The sequence below is a fragment of the Trichechus manatus genome, unplaced genomic scaffold, assembly GCF_000243295.1.
Source record: "Trichechus manatus latirostris isolate Lorelei unplaced genomic scaffold, TriManLat1.0 scaffold00007, whole genome shotgun sequence".
Classification (NCBI taxonomy): domain Eukaryota; kingdom Metazoa; phylum Chordata; class Mammalia; order Sirenia; family Trichechidae; genus Trichechus; species Trichechus manatus.
Genome location: NW_004443943.1, coordinates 30,513,187 through 30,530,028, shown reverse-complemented (window position 1 = coordinate 30,530,028; position 16,842 = coordinate 30,513,187). Strand labels below are relative to the sequence as shown.

Here is a 16,842-nt window from a genome sequence, read left to right as displayed (position 1 = left end):
CCGACTTATAGCGACCCTATACGACAGGCAGAGTAGAACTGCCCCATAGGGTTTCCAAGGAGCAGCTGGTGGATTCAAACTGCTGACCTTTTGGTTAGCAGCCATAGCTCTTAATCACTGTACCACCAGAGCTCCTGAGCAAACAGTAGAGGAGCCTCACTACCACCAAGGAAGAAGAGCTGGGAATGAAGCATGTCCTTTGGACCCAGGGTCCCTGCGCTGAGAACCTTCTAGACCCAGGGGAAGACTGATACCAAGACACATGAAGATTGCCAAGGAACGGCAGGCCCACAGATGTTGAAAGGAGACAAGGACCCTCCCCCAGAGCTGAAACAGAGGGAAAGCCCTCTCTCTCTTCCCCTAGAGCTCGTGCCCTGAATTTGGACTTCTAGCCTACTAACCTGGGAGAGAATAAATTTTGTTAAAGCCATCCACTTGTGGTATTTCTGTTACAGCAGCACTAGATAACTAAGAAAAAACTCAAGAATTGAGTTTTCATTCTTTAGTCAACATTCAACAAGTATGTATTGATCATTTACAATGTGCCAGGAACTGTTCCAAAAGTTGGCTATACATCAGTGAACAAACAGATAATAGCCCTGCTTTCTTATGAAAGAAGACAAATGATAAACAAATATGCCTGATGGTGATGAATATTATCAAGAAAGATAAAGAAAGGTGAGGAGACAGAGAATGTTTAGGTGGGCATGGGGCCTGTTTTATAGATAATCATCAAAAAAGGAACTTTTAATGAGATATTTGAACAGAGGCCTGAATGAAATGATAAGGAATCGAACATGCAGATGGAAAACATGAGCACAGAGCTTGGACTGGTAATAATAAAAACAATAAATAATAATAGCAATAGCAATAATTCAATGAACCCTGACTACGGCTCAGGTACTGGGATAAACATTACTTGTTTTAACTCTTTTAGCCCCAGTTAGGTAGGCAGTATCATCCTCGTTGTACAACTGAGGAAAACCAGGCTCAGAAATGTTAAATGACAAAATTAATCAGTAAGTGGCAACAACGAGATCTGAACCCAGATCTGTCTGACTCTAGAGCTTGTGCTCTATACAACCCTTAGTATACAAGCTTTGGAATTGTCCTTAAATATGCAACAGTTTAAACTATGACTAGCTACAAGATCACCAAGGTGAAGAATTCAGAGAAAGAATAGAGCTAAGGACATAAAAGTGGCAAATGTCTACATTTCAGGTGACTAGAAGACAAAGAGAAGGTGATAAAGAACATAGAGCAAGAACAGTTACATCACAAAAGCCAGACAAGAAGAGAATTTTAAGAAACAAGATTTTTAACAATAGTGCCTCTGATACTAAACTGATCTTCACTAGGGTCTATATAGAAGACCATAGATAGGATTTGGTTATTACCAACTCACTTGTGACCATCGTCAACAAGTTCAACTGGCGAGTCTGAGGTGAAAGCTAGACTGCAAGGAGTTAACGAGAAACTGGAGGGAGGGACTTTTCACTCTTTATCCTTTCATACCGTTTGAATTCTGAATCACATGAATGTATTACCTATCCAAATTTTTTTTAAATAAACAGAAATTTCAATCAAAAAGCCACACTATCAACTGATTTAGTCATTTTGTTTCCTTTAGAAACTCTAAGCACCTTGATAGGGGCTACATATATATTTTCCTGACTGGTTAATTAGATGAATGGAAGGAAGGAATAGCTGAAATGTACAGTAGGGAAGAAACCCAAGAGAAAATAAGGGTTTAAGTTTGAAGGTTAGCAAGGGGATAGGGATCATATGGTGACAGTAAAAACAGAGTTGAAATGGCTGACAAATAGGACCAAGCTAGCAGGGAGTCAAGTACAAACAGGGAAAATGGATGGAGGGAGGGAGCAAGGGAATGATGGAGGAGGGAAGGATGGGAGTCCTCCCAATTTTACTGGACTGTAAATTTAATTAGCATACAGGGTCTTTGTAATCTGGCTCCAGTACATCTGTCCAGACTCACCTGTCATCACTTCCTTTCCTCTTTCTCCCCCTCCCTAATGCATACATACAGGTGCACACACCTTTAGAGAACTAGTTGAAATTCTCTGTACTCATCATTTTCACTCATGCTCTTCCTTCTACATAAAATGCCTCCCCCACCCCAACATGACCATCTGCCTAGCAAGCTCTTACTCCTCCTTCAAGCCTCCCTTGGCTTGCAAGGCACCTCCTTGCTAAGGCTTTCCCTGACTTCCCCAGGCAGATATAAGCACTCCTCCTTCTTTGCTTGTACATTGTGCTCCTTTCCCCGGTATCTTACACTTACCTCCTTCAGAGCAGATCCTACAGATTTGTAATTGCTTGTCATTAGACTGTGAACCTTTTCGGGACACTTTGTCTTTTCATCTCTGTATCTCCTGTACCTGACACATACGCAGTAAAAAACCAGTGGCTGGGTGTACGGATGGATGAATGCAAGCATATAATTTTAATCAAAGTTTTTAAAATTACCTTTTTCCTAGGTCTCAATTTCTCTCTCCACTCCTTTAATTCTTGGCTGTGCTCCTCATCTAACTCCTTCAGTTTCTGAGTCTCATGCTCAACTAATAGGTGACATTTTTCATTCTGAAAATAAAGTTTGGATTAAAAAAAATTCAGATCAACTAAGCAACTTTTCACAAATACAATTATCTTCCAAAATAATAAATTACTCATCGAGCTATTATTGAGATTCAAGTTCTCCTCTAAAAACCAAGGGCCAAGAATTATGAAATGAGTCATAACTTCATTTTTGCAAGTTTAGAAGCTACATCTATTACCATATAAAAAGAACTTACACAGAAAGAATTAGTTTGAGCCTTTGTTTATCCTTACTAAGGTTTGCTCATAAAACTGACACTTTAGAAGGCAGCTTGTATGCATTTTATCCGTTGGTACCAGAACGTGGAATTAGTAAAGCAAGTACATAAAGCACCAAGCCTTCAAAGTACATAATTTCACTACTCTTGAAATTTTAAACATTTTAGGCTAGATACTAAAGAGGCTAGTAATCCAGGTAGAGGCCACAAAGGGTCCTCTCCTAGAGTAACCTTTAAAAATTCCCATATATTTTAGTTTATCACATTTTTCAAATACCTGAAAATGAACTATTTTTCTCAAAACGCAAAGACATTTTTAATTCAGAATCTGAAAACAAAGCTGCCTACTTTATTTTGAAAACTTTGTATATCTTTTTTGCAAAATATGCTAAAAACAACACACAGTACTGCTTTTGAAAGACTCTATTTCCTAGATTATAATTTAGCTGCATGTTTACATTAATCATGGTTATATAAAATCTAAGCAAGTGCCTCTGATACTAAACTGATCTTCACTTGGGTCTACAAAGGAAACTCAGCCTTATATCCCAGCATTTTCATGAGTAGTGTACAGTTTACTTTGGTTAGCTATTGTTTTCTGCACAGCCACTGTGTGGCCCATCTACAAGCTCTGCCTGCACACGGTTCTACCTGACCTGCAGCTGATGCAGTTCTCGGACATTGGCTTCACACTGCAACTGAAGATCCCGCATCTGATTTTCATGTTTCTGATGCTGAGCCATTCTCTCATTTTTCTGCCTCTTTTCTTCCTGAGTCGAAAACTATAAATAAGAAAAACAAAAGATAAATTATGGTTAATGAGCATTGTAAGTTGTGCCTACTCCAAACGTATAATTAAGGAATTTAACAAAACTTAAAGTACAAGAAACTAAAGCTGCAAGTAATAATATGCCGTTATTTGAAGCTGGAAGGCTACAGCATGGCTTTAGGGAGGACTTTTGATTAAAACCTAGATCCTCCTATCTGCTTGGTGACATCAGTTAATTTGTATATGGGACCTGTGACTGCGTAAGTATCATAGTGATGCCATGTATTTACTCAAAAATCTGTCCAAGTCATCTCATTCCCAGGGTTGGTCTCAGGACCAGTCTAGCCCAGAATCTGGTGTGGGGCACAGGAAGGAGGGCTTTGCCCTCTGTGATTACCATCTTAGGAAAACTAAGTTGGTATATGCCATACATCTAGTCCCAGTATGTAGAGCTGAACCAAACATCAACAAGTGCAAGGTGGCTCTAACTATTTACAACACAACTATGTAGCATTTCTAAAATCCATTTAAAATTTTAAAACCTGAAAGAGAAGGGAGGTATTTACTTATTTACCTGTTTAATTTTTTCACGGTCCTGATCTGGTGTGGCTGTTGAGTTAATTCTCAAGCTTTTCTTAAACATGGCCATTCGAGTCTTGGCTTCACTGCGCTGAATCTTGGGCAGCCTTGCTCTTTCTTGAGTCTGTCTGTTTTTCAATTCCTCAATAAGTCGTTGATTGTAGCGCTGCATTTGTTCTGTCTCCTATGTAAGTTTTCAACAGAATCCAATGATGTAGATGTAATTTAATACTCAGTACACACGTATGCTCAACATAATTTTTTTGTTGTTGTTTCCCAAAATTACCCTGTCTTTTGTTGTACTGTGACCACCAAAATATCAAGCAAAAAAGAATTTACAAGGAAAATAAAAGTTACTAGTGGTAAGAGCCTTATATTGGAACTCTCTTTTACTACGTACAGAGAATCCACACTTTTAAGATAGTTAAAGCACAAATGGAGCCAAAATAGCTACCTCTGAGAAACAAGATGAAGATCACAATGTATAAGAGAACTTTAAACATTGTAATTAGTTATCTTCCTTATAATTTGTAGAAAAGAAGTTTGCAATCATGATCCAGATATAACTATTATTCCAAACTTCATCACAGAAATATTAGGATAAAAGAAAGACAGAAAGGAAATTTAAAGTTCATTCTCTAAGAAATATAAACAGCAAAACTGAATAGTTTTGCAGTCTTTAAAATGAACAAAAGAGTGAACGAATTTTATTTCATTAACCTTCTCGTGGCGCTTAAGTAGCTGATGTCTTTGCATGAAATACTGATCTTTAAGTTGCTGTTTCAGCATCTGGTGTTTTTCTTGTAAGTGTCTTTCTTCAAGCTCCCAAATTGCAGCTTCTCGAGCTAGAAGAAGAAAGCAATTTTCAGAATGTCACCTTGCTCTTTTTACAAATGTACTTTTGGACTTTGATATTTACATTAAAGTGTTCTATATACACTAACTTATACACACAGACATTCTAAGCTATAAATGAAATTTTATCAATATAAAGATATTAGTATCTATTATTACTTTCCATTCTGTTCTAATTTCCTATGAACAGTGAATCCTCCATCCCCAACACCAAGATTCCATTTAATCATCTTAATGAGAAAGAAAATACTCCAAGCTATATTGTCAGGGAAAGTAAGTGCTTAAAATCCCATTCGAGCATGTAACCATTAAATACGCTAACCATTACAAGGCATAATGAGTACACAGAATTATTCAAGTATATTTCTGGCCTCATCTGGACAAGAAGATGTTTTAAGGATTACATGTTTATGTTCACTTCTACTGTCATAAAATAATTCTATATTTTGCATAAAATAATTCTATTAAGTTTTTTCTCTTATTTACCACAACTTTCTTTATCCTTCTCTCCACCACCCTAGCAAAGGAAAACATTTATATACTTTCCAAGTAATATCTTAGTAATGGTTTTGAGACATCATTTTACATACGCACACACGCCACATAATTCTATATACCTCTCATGAGCTGTTGTTTGTTATTCAGGCACTCTCTTTCAATATTGGCTAACTCTGCCTTCTGTTGTTGGATGATCTTTTTCAAAGAGCCATCTAATTCTTGTTGTTGCTTCTGAACAAACTCTTGTTCCTATTAGATACAGTTAACCGTAAGTTAGTAGTACACGTAAACAACCACTTATCTGTATGAATGCATATATTAGTGGTTAACAAGATTTCCAAACCAAGTTTGCAAAGTTTACTTACTTAGAAATCATCAGAATTATACAGTAGATATATAACATAAATGTATTAGTCACGTAATTCAAGTCCAGAAAAATAAAGACTTATAATACAGAATATTCTAAACTTACTGTTAAGAATGATATACACAAAAGAAGTCTATAACCCACTCGTAATTAAAGTGTCCTATTACACTGGCAACTTTGGGAAAAAAATACATTTACAGCTTCCAAAATTGACTATTCCACTATGGTTTGGATAAAACAAAAATAAACAACAAATGCCTTTTAGGGAAAAAAAGGCAATAAATAGCCAATAAGTAAAGCAGGTATCAGAATTTTAAACCTCTATTTTTCCATGAAGAATTAGGAGGAAATATCACAGTTATACTAACAGAGGAAGATAGTTTCTGTATCTACAGCTTGTGTCTAAAAAGGAAAACAATGGTTTGAGGACTTAATGAGAAATAATGCATTGCAAGAGAAATGTGAACTAGGAATAAGACAAAAAAGTTACATATTATAAATCTATAAACAAATTCCTGCATTTCTACTAACATGTTTCATTTGGGATTCACTCGTTCACTCAAGTATTTGAGTACATACTATTTGCCCAAGTGCCAAGTTTATATTTTAAAAACATCCTTCAATTACTGTATAAGAAAAGGAAATGTTAAAGTGACTTGTGGTCTTTATGCTAGATCCTATATTTATAGAAGGAAAAGAACAATATTCAAATTAAAGAAATGTAAATTTTGCCAGTAAATATTTGAATCTCCATTCTTCTCTTGGAAGTTCCAGTTTGTGATTAGCTCAAGGGATAGTCAAATCAATCTGGATTTGGAAATTTAAGACTGAAGCAGCACTCCCCTCATAGTCCCTCCTCTGGCATATCCAAAAGAAAAGAAAATCCAAGATTAATTTTCGAATTATTCTTAAGCTTTGGACAGTCTGCCATGATCTGGATCACTGCCAACCTAGTCTTTGGAACACAAGGGAGTAAGTCTAGCAATGTTCCTCAAGATGTTGCCTTACTACAGTGTTTCTGGAGTCCTTGGGTGGCGCAAACAGTTAAGTGCTGGTCTACTAACTGAAAGTTGGCAGTTTGAATCATCCAGAGGCACCTTAAAAGAAAGACCTGGTGATCTGCTTCCAAAAGGTCACAGCCTTGAAAACCCTATAGGGTACAGTTCTACTCTGCACACATGGGGTCCCCATCAGTCAGAATCAACTCTACGGCAACTGATTTTGATTTGGTACAGTGTTTCTGGAGGTTAGAATCAGTTCCTTACAGCTCCTGCCATCCTGTTAAAGTAATCTGGAGTCACAAATGCTGTGTCACCTGCATCATCAGTGATATTTTAGCATAAATACAAACATATAATGTTGCAAAAGAATAGACTAATAAATTGCCTCTATAAAATAACCAACTTGACTAGTCACCTATATAACTTTATCACAGCCAAAGAAACTCAATGAATATTTAAATTCAACTACCTAGAATAAAAGCTTTTGGGTTTTATTTAAAGAGATACAAAATCTCCATGCCTATCTTTTAAGTCATTATAATAAATTGTTCAAGCTTCTCTATATTATTTTATTTTCCTACAGTAATTATTTGTAATAAAAATTATTTTTCTAAGTTTGTTGCAAAATTTCTATATGTAAATTTATTTAATAAATTTAATATAACCTGCGTATATATCAAAGGACTCTCTTTTGTTCAGTATTTTTACCACTGCATAAAGGATTTAAAAAATATATATATCTGTGTAGACAGGAACAATGGATCCAAAGTAACTAGTGTAAATGTAAATTTTACATTTAGACTCAAATCAGGTGAAAAGTACAGGATGGGATGAATAAATACGTTATTTACGTTAAAATAAAAAAGGTAAATATACAGCAGTGTCACTACACAAGTGAGTGCAATTTTTCATCAGTGCAATTTTTTATCATATTACTATAATACACCCACTCCTCACTTATCGACATGGTTAGGTTCCAAAGACCAGGTCACTATGTGAAAACTGGCGTTATGTGAAAATGGAGGAGTTTTTTTTTTTTTTTCTATTTTCAGATTATCCGTTTGATTTTATTTAGAAAATATGATCACAGAAATATTAACAGCTAAGATTTACTGATGTGCTCATAACTGTGACGAGTCCAGTTATGGATTATTCCTCTGCAGAGAAGGAGACTTGGAAGAGACAAAGCTGGATAAAGCCAGGCTGTGTGACTGGAGGATCCATGGCTTAATCACTTCACCTTCCTCCTGTGCTGGTTCAGAGCTTCCCTAGGGGAGTCACCTCCAGGGCTCTACTCCAATCCCTGCAAGCCCTGCATTCACCATCACGAAGCCTGCTCTGCCCTCTGGGCCTGGCAAGTCACCAAGGCTGGGGCTTCCTGCGAGGGAGCTGGGAGCCTGGCCATGTACCTGGCCCCACCGAGGCGGAGGCTTCAGCCCAGTTTGGCTCACTTTGAGATGTCATTAAACTCGCACACATTCTTCCAAACACCCTCTCCGATGCCTCTCTTTCCTCCCTTCCCACCCCACAGCAGGGCCTCAGGCCACAAAGGAGCTGGGAACCCAGAACAGGGGCCCACTAGCTCGGTGCTGCCTGAGGGTCTGCCCAGAGGTCATGGCCATAGAGATCAGCCCCAAGGCAGCCAGCAGGAAGGAGCAGAGACCAAGGGAGGGGACGCTCGGCAGCCATTGCCACCATGCCTGCCACCTCATTAATGCACAAAATAGTCAGATTTTTTACTATTGCTGTAAATGCAAAATGTCAGATAAAGAGATAGTCGATAAGTGAAGAGTAGGAGTATATGTCTAGACTAAGCAAAGTAAGAGTTCAGTTCAAAGAAAACCTTTATTAAGCACTTCGCAAATGCTGGGCACTGTACTAAGTACAAGAGTTACTAAAATTAATACAGTTTTTGCCTTTAAGGAGCTTTTACTTTACTGGCCCCAGGTACTTTTTGGTCTGACAGACCACACAAAGAGTACTGGGTCCCTTAGTATCACACTTTTATAAGTTCAAAAATAAACCACAGCAAACTCAAAATTGGGAATAAAGAGTCCAGAAACCATGCCTCACAATGCATGACTAGCAGTACCAGGGAATCATGTTCTGAAGCAGCTAATACACAAGGGGAACAGAACAGCTAAGACTTACAAAGAAGCAGGTAGAACTAGTATTGTGCTGCTCCAGGGGTAAAATAAGGATCAACAGGTAAGAAAAGTCAAGGTAGTCAGATACAAGCCCAATGTATGGAAGTGCTTCCTTCCTAACAATCAGGACTAGCAAAGAAACTAGCTGCTTTGTAGAGCTCTCAACCTGAACAGTTAAGCAGAGTCTGAATGACAATGTAATTAGGGATACTACATAAGGATTTTTATATTAAATCTAAAAATTACCTGAAAGGTCCCTTTCATACTAATTAATATATTTTATTACTGCAAAAGAAATTAAATTTCCTAACTTCAAAACTCAAGTACAATATGTTCACAATGGAATTTGAAATTAGAAATTACTCTCAGAAGTAATTAAAAGAGATCTTACATTCCAAAAAGACTGAACAAATACCATTCACCTTTAAAAAATAATAACAGATGGATCTGATCACTAGGAAGAACAAATAAAAGACAATAAAAGAACCCAAACTATTAAGGCCAAAAGTCATTTTTAAAAATGGACACATAAACTGTAAAATGAGTGCCCTTTAAACGTACAAGTATAAGCAATTTTATATTAATCAAGTAACTATAAACATTAAAAATACAACTTCAGGTTCTAGAAAGCTATAAAAAAAGGGTAATGATATATTGGGCTATTTGCACAGAATTTGATCATTTTAACGCAAAAGAATGGCTAAAAATGGTAATGATCAGAAAAGTGATTGTAATTCATTAATTTCTCCCTCTCAAAAAAAAATCAGTATTTTGCTTACTCTTTTAGAAAACTGTAAGAGTCCAACAGCTGCCAATAATTAAAAAAAAAAAAATCTAATTTCAGGAGAGGGGAAAGGAGGGGTTGAAATCAAGCTGTATTCTATCTACTCCAGTTGTGTATATCAAACATCACAAACAAAAATTATAGTGTTAAACTAGCTAGTCAATTCCCTATGGAAACTGTGAGAAAGAATACAGCCTGGAATTCCAGACTTAACTTAAAACTACAGTAAGGAGCACAGCAACTCACTCACTATTCATTACTGAGAATTTGAACAAATGAAAACTAGAGTGAAATGGAACTAAAATCACCACTTTTAATATGGCTTTTCTGACCATATCCATAATTAAAACAGCTACATAAACATATATGCAATCAAAATGTCACTTCAGACAAAGATAAAAATATAATCACAGCATTCAATCTCTCACATGTGCAGAATTTATAAAATACTATTGGGAAGATATTTTACTTTTCTTGAGAAAGATAAAAATCACAATTAAAGTTATATGGAAGGGTAGACAGAAAAGAGAACACTGTATTAGAAGTGTTCTAGTTCCAGCTCTACCATTAATCTCTTGTGTGACTTTAGACAGATCACTTAGTCTTCTGTGCCTTGATTTCTTTCTCTGTAAAATGGATATGCTCCATCCCTACATTAGGGTGGTGGCAGTGACAATTAAATATGAAAACTCTTTGAAGAATACTGCACTACAGTGTTGGGTTATTACTATTTCTGCCATTTCTGACATCGTCATCTATCAATCTTCTATATTTTAGCAAATGAAGTCAACAATACAAAGGCACATGTGAGTCAAAGAAGAAGGCAAAACAGAAGATGGCATCCTCCTACAGGCACGTGGGACTTACGTCCTGCATTTGGGGGGCGTTGAAGACTGCACAGGATGACAACTGAAAAGACTGAATCATGACGTGAGCAACACCCTGTGGAGCAGAATACAATGCATCTCCCAGGTAAGAATACATCTGAATGAGTTTTTGTAAATGGAAAGAATAATTATACAAATGTTGAGTTTCTTGAGGCCTGGAACAAGTCACTTAACAGAGGGGCCTTTTTCTCATCTGTCAAATGGAGGATTTGAACTAGATCAGGAGTTTCCAAACTAGTTTGCTCGGTTGTTTTTCAACCAGTAGACCCCCCTTTAAAAAACTCACCAAAAAATCTGTTTTTAAAACATACATAGCGCTGCTTTCATTGAAGTAGAAGCAGCGACCCAGAGCTCCACAGCCCTCTCATTTTTGCCAAACTCAAGAGCTCCTGGGAGGGCAGTTTGAAAAACCACGCGACTAGATGATCAAATACATTCTAGCTCCCTAACTATATACCTGTTGTCTATGAATTAGAGGTATCAAGTAGAGTTATCAAGTTTTGGCACCTTCATTAAAAGCAGCAACCAAATAGAAAAACTTTTGAAATTTGTTAATTATTAAATTCCTCATTAAATTTACACACAGACATTTAGTTGGAAAATGCAGGCCAGCCCCACAATTCTATGAAAAATCACCAACGAAGTCTTATTAAATTGTCAGATCATTAATTCATTCAAAACTAAATTTTCAGTTTCAACTGTAGTGTTTGATACTACCTTTTGGAATTAAAAAAAAAAAAAAAGGTTTACATATATTCCTTTAAAAGTCAAAATCGTACTGTTATTATCTGGTTTGAAACCCAAAATTATCCAAAAGTAGGTGGGTAGTCAGCAAGGATTTCCTTCTTCTTCACCTATTAACAAGACACTGCCACCAACCACTGGGTCAAGCTGGTCAGAGTTTAGAGTTGACACAAAGAAGGTAATTTAAGCATCAAGAGAGTCAGGCAGTGAGGTATGGTGGGGTCTAGTGTATGAACTGTGGAACCCAACTTGCCTGGATGCAAATGCTGGCTCAACCACTAACCAGAGGTATGACTTTGGAAGAGTCATTCAACCTTCCTGTGCTTTAGTCCTTCTACCTGTAAAATGGGGGTAATATGAGTAACTACCTTATACTGAGTTCAGGCATGGAAAGCATTTAGAACAACGCCCGACACATAGCAAACGTTGTGTTTGCTATTATGACCTGAAATTAACAACCCTAATACTGGGTCAAAATAAAAATTTTTACTGTTCATGGCAGGAAAAATAAAAACTAAATGTATTCAAATAAACTAGTTTTATTAAAATTTTAAATTTTGAAATAACATTTTCCTTAGTGTTAAAAATATTCTCTCATTTGAAATGATGGTAACAAGTAAACAGCAGTTTTAAAATATTCTTACTTGGCAAAAAAAAATTTTTTTAATGGCAATCCATATGTCACGGTTCCCAATGGTTTTCGTTGGTTGTTGTTGTTTTAATGGGTCTATGAAATCCAAACGTCTTTTTAAATCATGTAAAACCACATTATAAAGCTAATTCAAAGCAACAATTAATACATAATCCATGTCTCTTCTTCCTGTCATTGACATATTAACTAAAAATTGAGCTTACTTCTCTATCTTTGATTCCAGGCTGAGTGCAAACTTATTTAAAAGATTCACCCTTCTCAGTATGAAAACATGTTAAATAGTTCTAGAAAATTTTGTTGAAAATATTAATTCTATCTAGTTGTAGAAATAATTTACCCATCTTAACCAGTCTCATCATAACCTAGAGTCAAGTTTACTTAATTCTACATAAGTAAAAATAGTCTATTCTTTTAACTGATAGATTATTTATGCTTCTGAATCAAAAAGAAAAACATACTTAACATTTAAAACCCGGTTTTAGAGTTTTTTTATGTAACCAAGTTTAAAAAATATTTGATCTACCATTTAAGATCACCTTTTACCATTTTTCTTCTGATTTTGAACTTAGTAGAAATAATGGCCTTTTAATAGGTATTCTTTTCATACACACAAAGCTTAAATACTCACCCTCTATTTATCTGTCCTAAAAGCCTTCATTCAGACACTGGCATTACTACTTAAAAATATATGCTTCCACGATAATATCAGATAACAGTAGATTGTACATTAACATATGTTTATTTCACCTGGAGTCAGCTTTCCAAACATTCCATTTAATTTCATATTAGCAAATTAAATGTCACCATTAGTGTGAATTTAGTACTACATAAAGAATATCCTGAGTTCCTCTCAATGGGGAGAAGTCTGTATCACATTAATAACTGCAGTTAAAATTTCCCCTTTCAACCATGGTTTACTGAGCTGTGAGAATAATGCTGTTTTCTGTTTTAGTAGCATTAAGCTGCTGCTGTTACCTGAACATGCTGGCTTTGTGCAAGCTCCTCTTTCCTGCGTTTCATGAGCTCTTTTCTCAGCTCTTTGGGTGCTTTCTCCACTTCATTTATAACCTACAGTATATAAGCATGCAGGAGGTGGGGAAATAATACTTTCTCCACAGCGAGCGTTTATGTGAGCAGACAAGCTACAAGTCAAATATTAAAGTTGTTAAAAAGTTCTTTCAACATGCATTAGCATAGCTGTTAGTTTGGTGAAAAAGAATGAAAGGATAGAACATGCTTAATCTCAGTGCAGAAGGAGACATTACACCATATAAAGGTTAATTAGTTGCTTAATTATCCCTATAAAGCACTTTCTCTCTTAAAGGTGCAAAGACAATCAGTGAAGAATTACTGGCAGTATTGATGCTGAACTAAATGTGATAAACTCAACTGACCTTCTTGAAAGAGCATAAAATGCCAAACATATCTATTGACATTGTTTGAAATATTGAACGTTAGAAAAGCTAATGCCGTTTATGAAAGTGCAAAAATTTCACAAATGGCTTGATAATAGCAAAGAAACGTTTCTTTGGTATTATCAAGCCGCTTATGAAATTTTTGCACTTAGTGAGACCAAAAAAGGAGAAAACAAGCCTTAAGATACACAAAGGAGAAATAAATGGGTACTAAGTATTTCTTTCATAAAACATCATTTTTTACACAGTGTGATAAAAATGAATAGATGATTTTCTGTAGGAAGCTTTCTTTTGCTGACAATTTAAGCCAAGCTTAACTGTCAGTTTTTAACTTGGTAATATAAGCATGCTTAAAATAAGTTTAGTAAACTATGACTTATTATACCAGATGAAGTATAAGATAAAGTATATTTCAGCACCCCTTTTAATCATTTCAAAACCGTAGATGAGGACTCTAACAACAGATCTGCAATTCAACTATGAAAAACAATCACCTGTTTACAAGGAGAAGCACCGAAAGAAACCAGAATCCAAATCACCACATGCTACTGATGGTCCGTGAAACAGACTGATTTTGATTTAACATAGTGTATTTAAAATTTCCCACCAGTAACCCCTCATGAAACCAAATCACCATTAAAAGGAAGAAACTCCCCAAATGCAAGAAGTTTAGTGATAACAAAAAAAAAAAACAAAAAACATAATTATTTAAAATATACACATCATGATCTCAAACACATTTACTGGCTAAAACTCTCCTACCCCAAAACAGAAATAATAACTAGAGATTTTCATATATTTAGGATTAAATCATTCACTTACCCATAAATTTTGTTTAATTTAATCTAATATAAAGAATAACCTCTTAATAAAAACTACCCATGGTTTTAAGAAAATTAACGTGTAGTCCCAGTAAAGTCATACATCACAGTATGTACAGCATTTCTATACAAAACATAATAAACAGTAACAAAAGAGTAATTTTTAGAAATGGTAGCCACATCCAATAAAATTACATACCATTTCATTCCTCTCTAGATAAAGAAACTATAAAATGCACTGTATTTATTAGTGTTAAGCAGATCCTTAAGGTTCAGCAATATGTTAAATTTTCTTCATAATTTAAAAGTTAAAGTCAATAAATCTTGGTATCTGAGATTTGTAACAAAAGTGAGAATGCATTTATTAGCTCAGTTGAGGTTTTTTTTGTTCCAATCCTAACAGAATTGATAATAATTATTGTCCCTGGGGTCTTACATATCATGAAAAGGTAAATCCTCCTCCTACACTGATAGTACAGAATAAATCATTAAATTATTTCTGAAAATTGCTTACACGTACAGCTCTCTTATTTTTATTTTAATTTAGGGACACAAAGACACACTACTACGTAAATCCTCCTCTGAATAAATGACAATCTTTTATAGTAAATAATACTATATAAACAGAGTCTGTAACAATATGGTACAGTTTCGGGAAAAATAAAAAAACTCTGAATCAAATGACTTTATAGATATTTTCTACTTGTGACTCTTCAAAGCACTTCACAATGTGATGAACTTAGGGATATTATTTCAAATTTCAAGTTATTTGTTTTTGTTTTGGCAAAATTTCCAAGAAAATCAATCAAGCTAATCAAGAGAAAAAACTGTTAAAATTATGAATTAAAGATGACAAATAAAAATAAAATGAATTAGTAACGCCACTTTCAAACACAGCATAGCACATTTTCGTTTAAAAAATATTTCTATATAAGGCTTTAAATGTTGCATTAATCAAGAAGTGGTAGAATGGAAGAAAGATACTAGACTCAATTTGAAGACTTGGCTCAAGGTTTAGCTGAGTACTTACTGGTAGCTTTGTGATCCTGAGCAAGCTCCTTAAACCTCTGTTATTCCAGTTTTCTTGGCAATAAAATGAGTTTAACGCCTGGCCTTACTACTACCCTATATGATAGTTGGGAATACCGAATGAGAGAATGAATGAGTTCTATTTAACTATCAAGTATTAGTACTAGTTCCTTAGATAATCCTAGGTATACATGAAAATAGCTCTGGTAATTAAAATCAGCAGTTACACTGACCTCCTTCTTTCGGTTCTTTAGCATATTCTGAAATTTGGACAGCTCTTTCTCTTGCTCTCCTTTAATACGCTTGGCTTCATCTCGCAAACGATTTGTGTGTTCTTGTTCTAGACGTTCAATCGTCTGTTTCTGCTGTTTTTCTAGATTCTCAATCTCTTGGTCATATTGTCGCTTTTTACTCTGTAAAAAGTAACAGTGTAGCTCAAGATCATTTCACTTTCTATTGCACATATTAATTCATTATACTAAAGATATTTACTAAAAGCACGTAGCGAGCATTTAAATTTAGTGACGTGATACAAACTTTGCAATACTGAAAAAGTCAAACTTAATTCCTCACTACTCAGGTCAAGATGCACTAAAATATCTTATGAAATTCTTCAAAAAGATGAGCGGTTCATTTTTTTTTAATATGGAAAATTATTTTTTCTATTATACAAGTAATAGAATGCTCAAGTATTTTAAACAATTCAGAAAAATATCCGGTTGCTATGAAGCACTACAGCAGGTGAAAAAAATGTCAGTTATTTATCAATAAAATTTTGATTAAGCAAGGCCATACTTGAAGTCTATTTTAATAATATGACATTATTTGTCATTTTTCAGGTCTACTCTTACTAAGATTCTTAAAATAAACCCAATTACACTGAAACCAATCTCTTTGAATTATAGATCTACTCTTCCAACAAAAAATTCCTGCTTACATAATAGTAACACTACATTTTGGATATAAGTATAGTTAAATATTTGGAAAGGGCAACTTCCTAAAAAAAAAAGATGAAAAATTAAAACACTTTGGAAAATATTTTGGAGGGAAAAGGGAACACAGTGTTAATAAGGTTCTGGAAAACAGACTATAAGTATTATAAAAATACTCAATGAGAATGAAGTAAATAATTGTCTTAGGAATTCTGAGTTATGATCCAACAAATGTAATAAACAATGCCACATTTAGCACAAAACAAGACTTACTACTTACAATTTCAAGTACAGCAAAAGAACTATATTCAAAACATAAATACTATAACATTTCAAATGATCTTTTTTTCTAACCTGCATTAAGCTAGATGTTCAACATAAGTTATCAGAATTTTAAATGACAATCTTATTCCTCTTCCAACTGTGGACAAAACAAAAATTGAAGAGGTTCAATGACAACTACCCTTCACTAGTCAGCACTATTTTCTCTAGCAGCTGTCAATAGGGAAGTGACTTGTGATAACAAGA

At 35.0% G+C, this 16,842-nt stretch overlaps 1 protein-coding gene across 2 annotated transcripts in view; it reads right to left on the bottom strand.

The window, feature by feature from the left end:
- Nucleotides 1–16,842, bottom strand: part of SLK (STE20 like kinase) — a 52,467-nt gene that overhangs the window by 5,639 nt on the left and 29,986 nt on the right. The window contains exons 12-18 of one of the 2 annotated variants that reach the window (XM_012557974.2): nt 15,616–15,795; nt 13,093–13,185; nt 5,655–5,784; nt 4,903–5,027; nt 4,178–4,366; nt 3,491–3,616; nt 2,488–2,601 (exon numbers count right to left, since the gene is read on the bottom strand). In XM_012557974.2, the coding sequence (XP_012413428.1) occupies nt 2,488–2,601; nt 3,491–3,616; nt 4,178–4,366; nt 4,903–5,027; nt 5,655–5,784; nt 13,093–13,185; nt 15,616–15,795 (957 nt within the window). The remainder of the gene's footprint in view (nt 1–2,487; nt 2,602–3,490; nt 3,617–4,177; nt 4,367–4,902; nt 5,028–5,654; nt 5,785–13,092; nt 13,186–15,615; nt 15,796–16,842) is intronic. The other variant, XM_004370112.2, reaches the window with a different exon arrangement.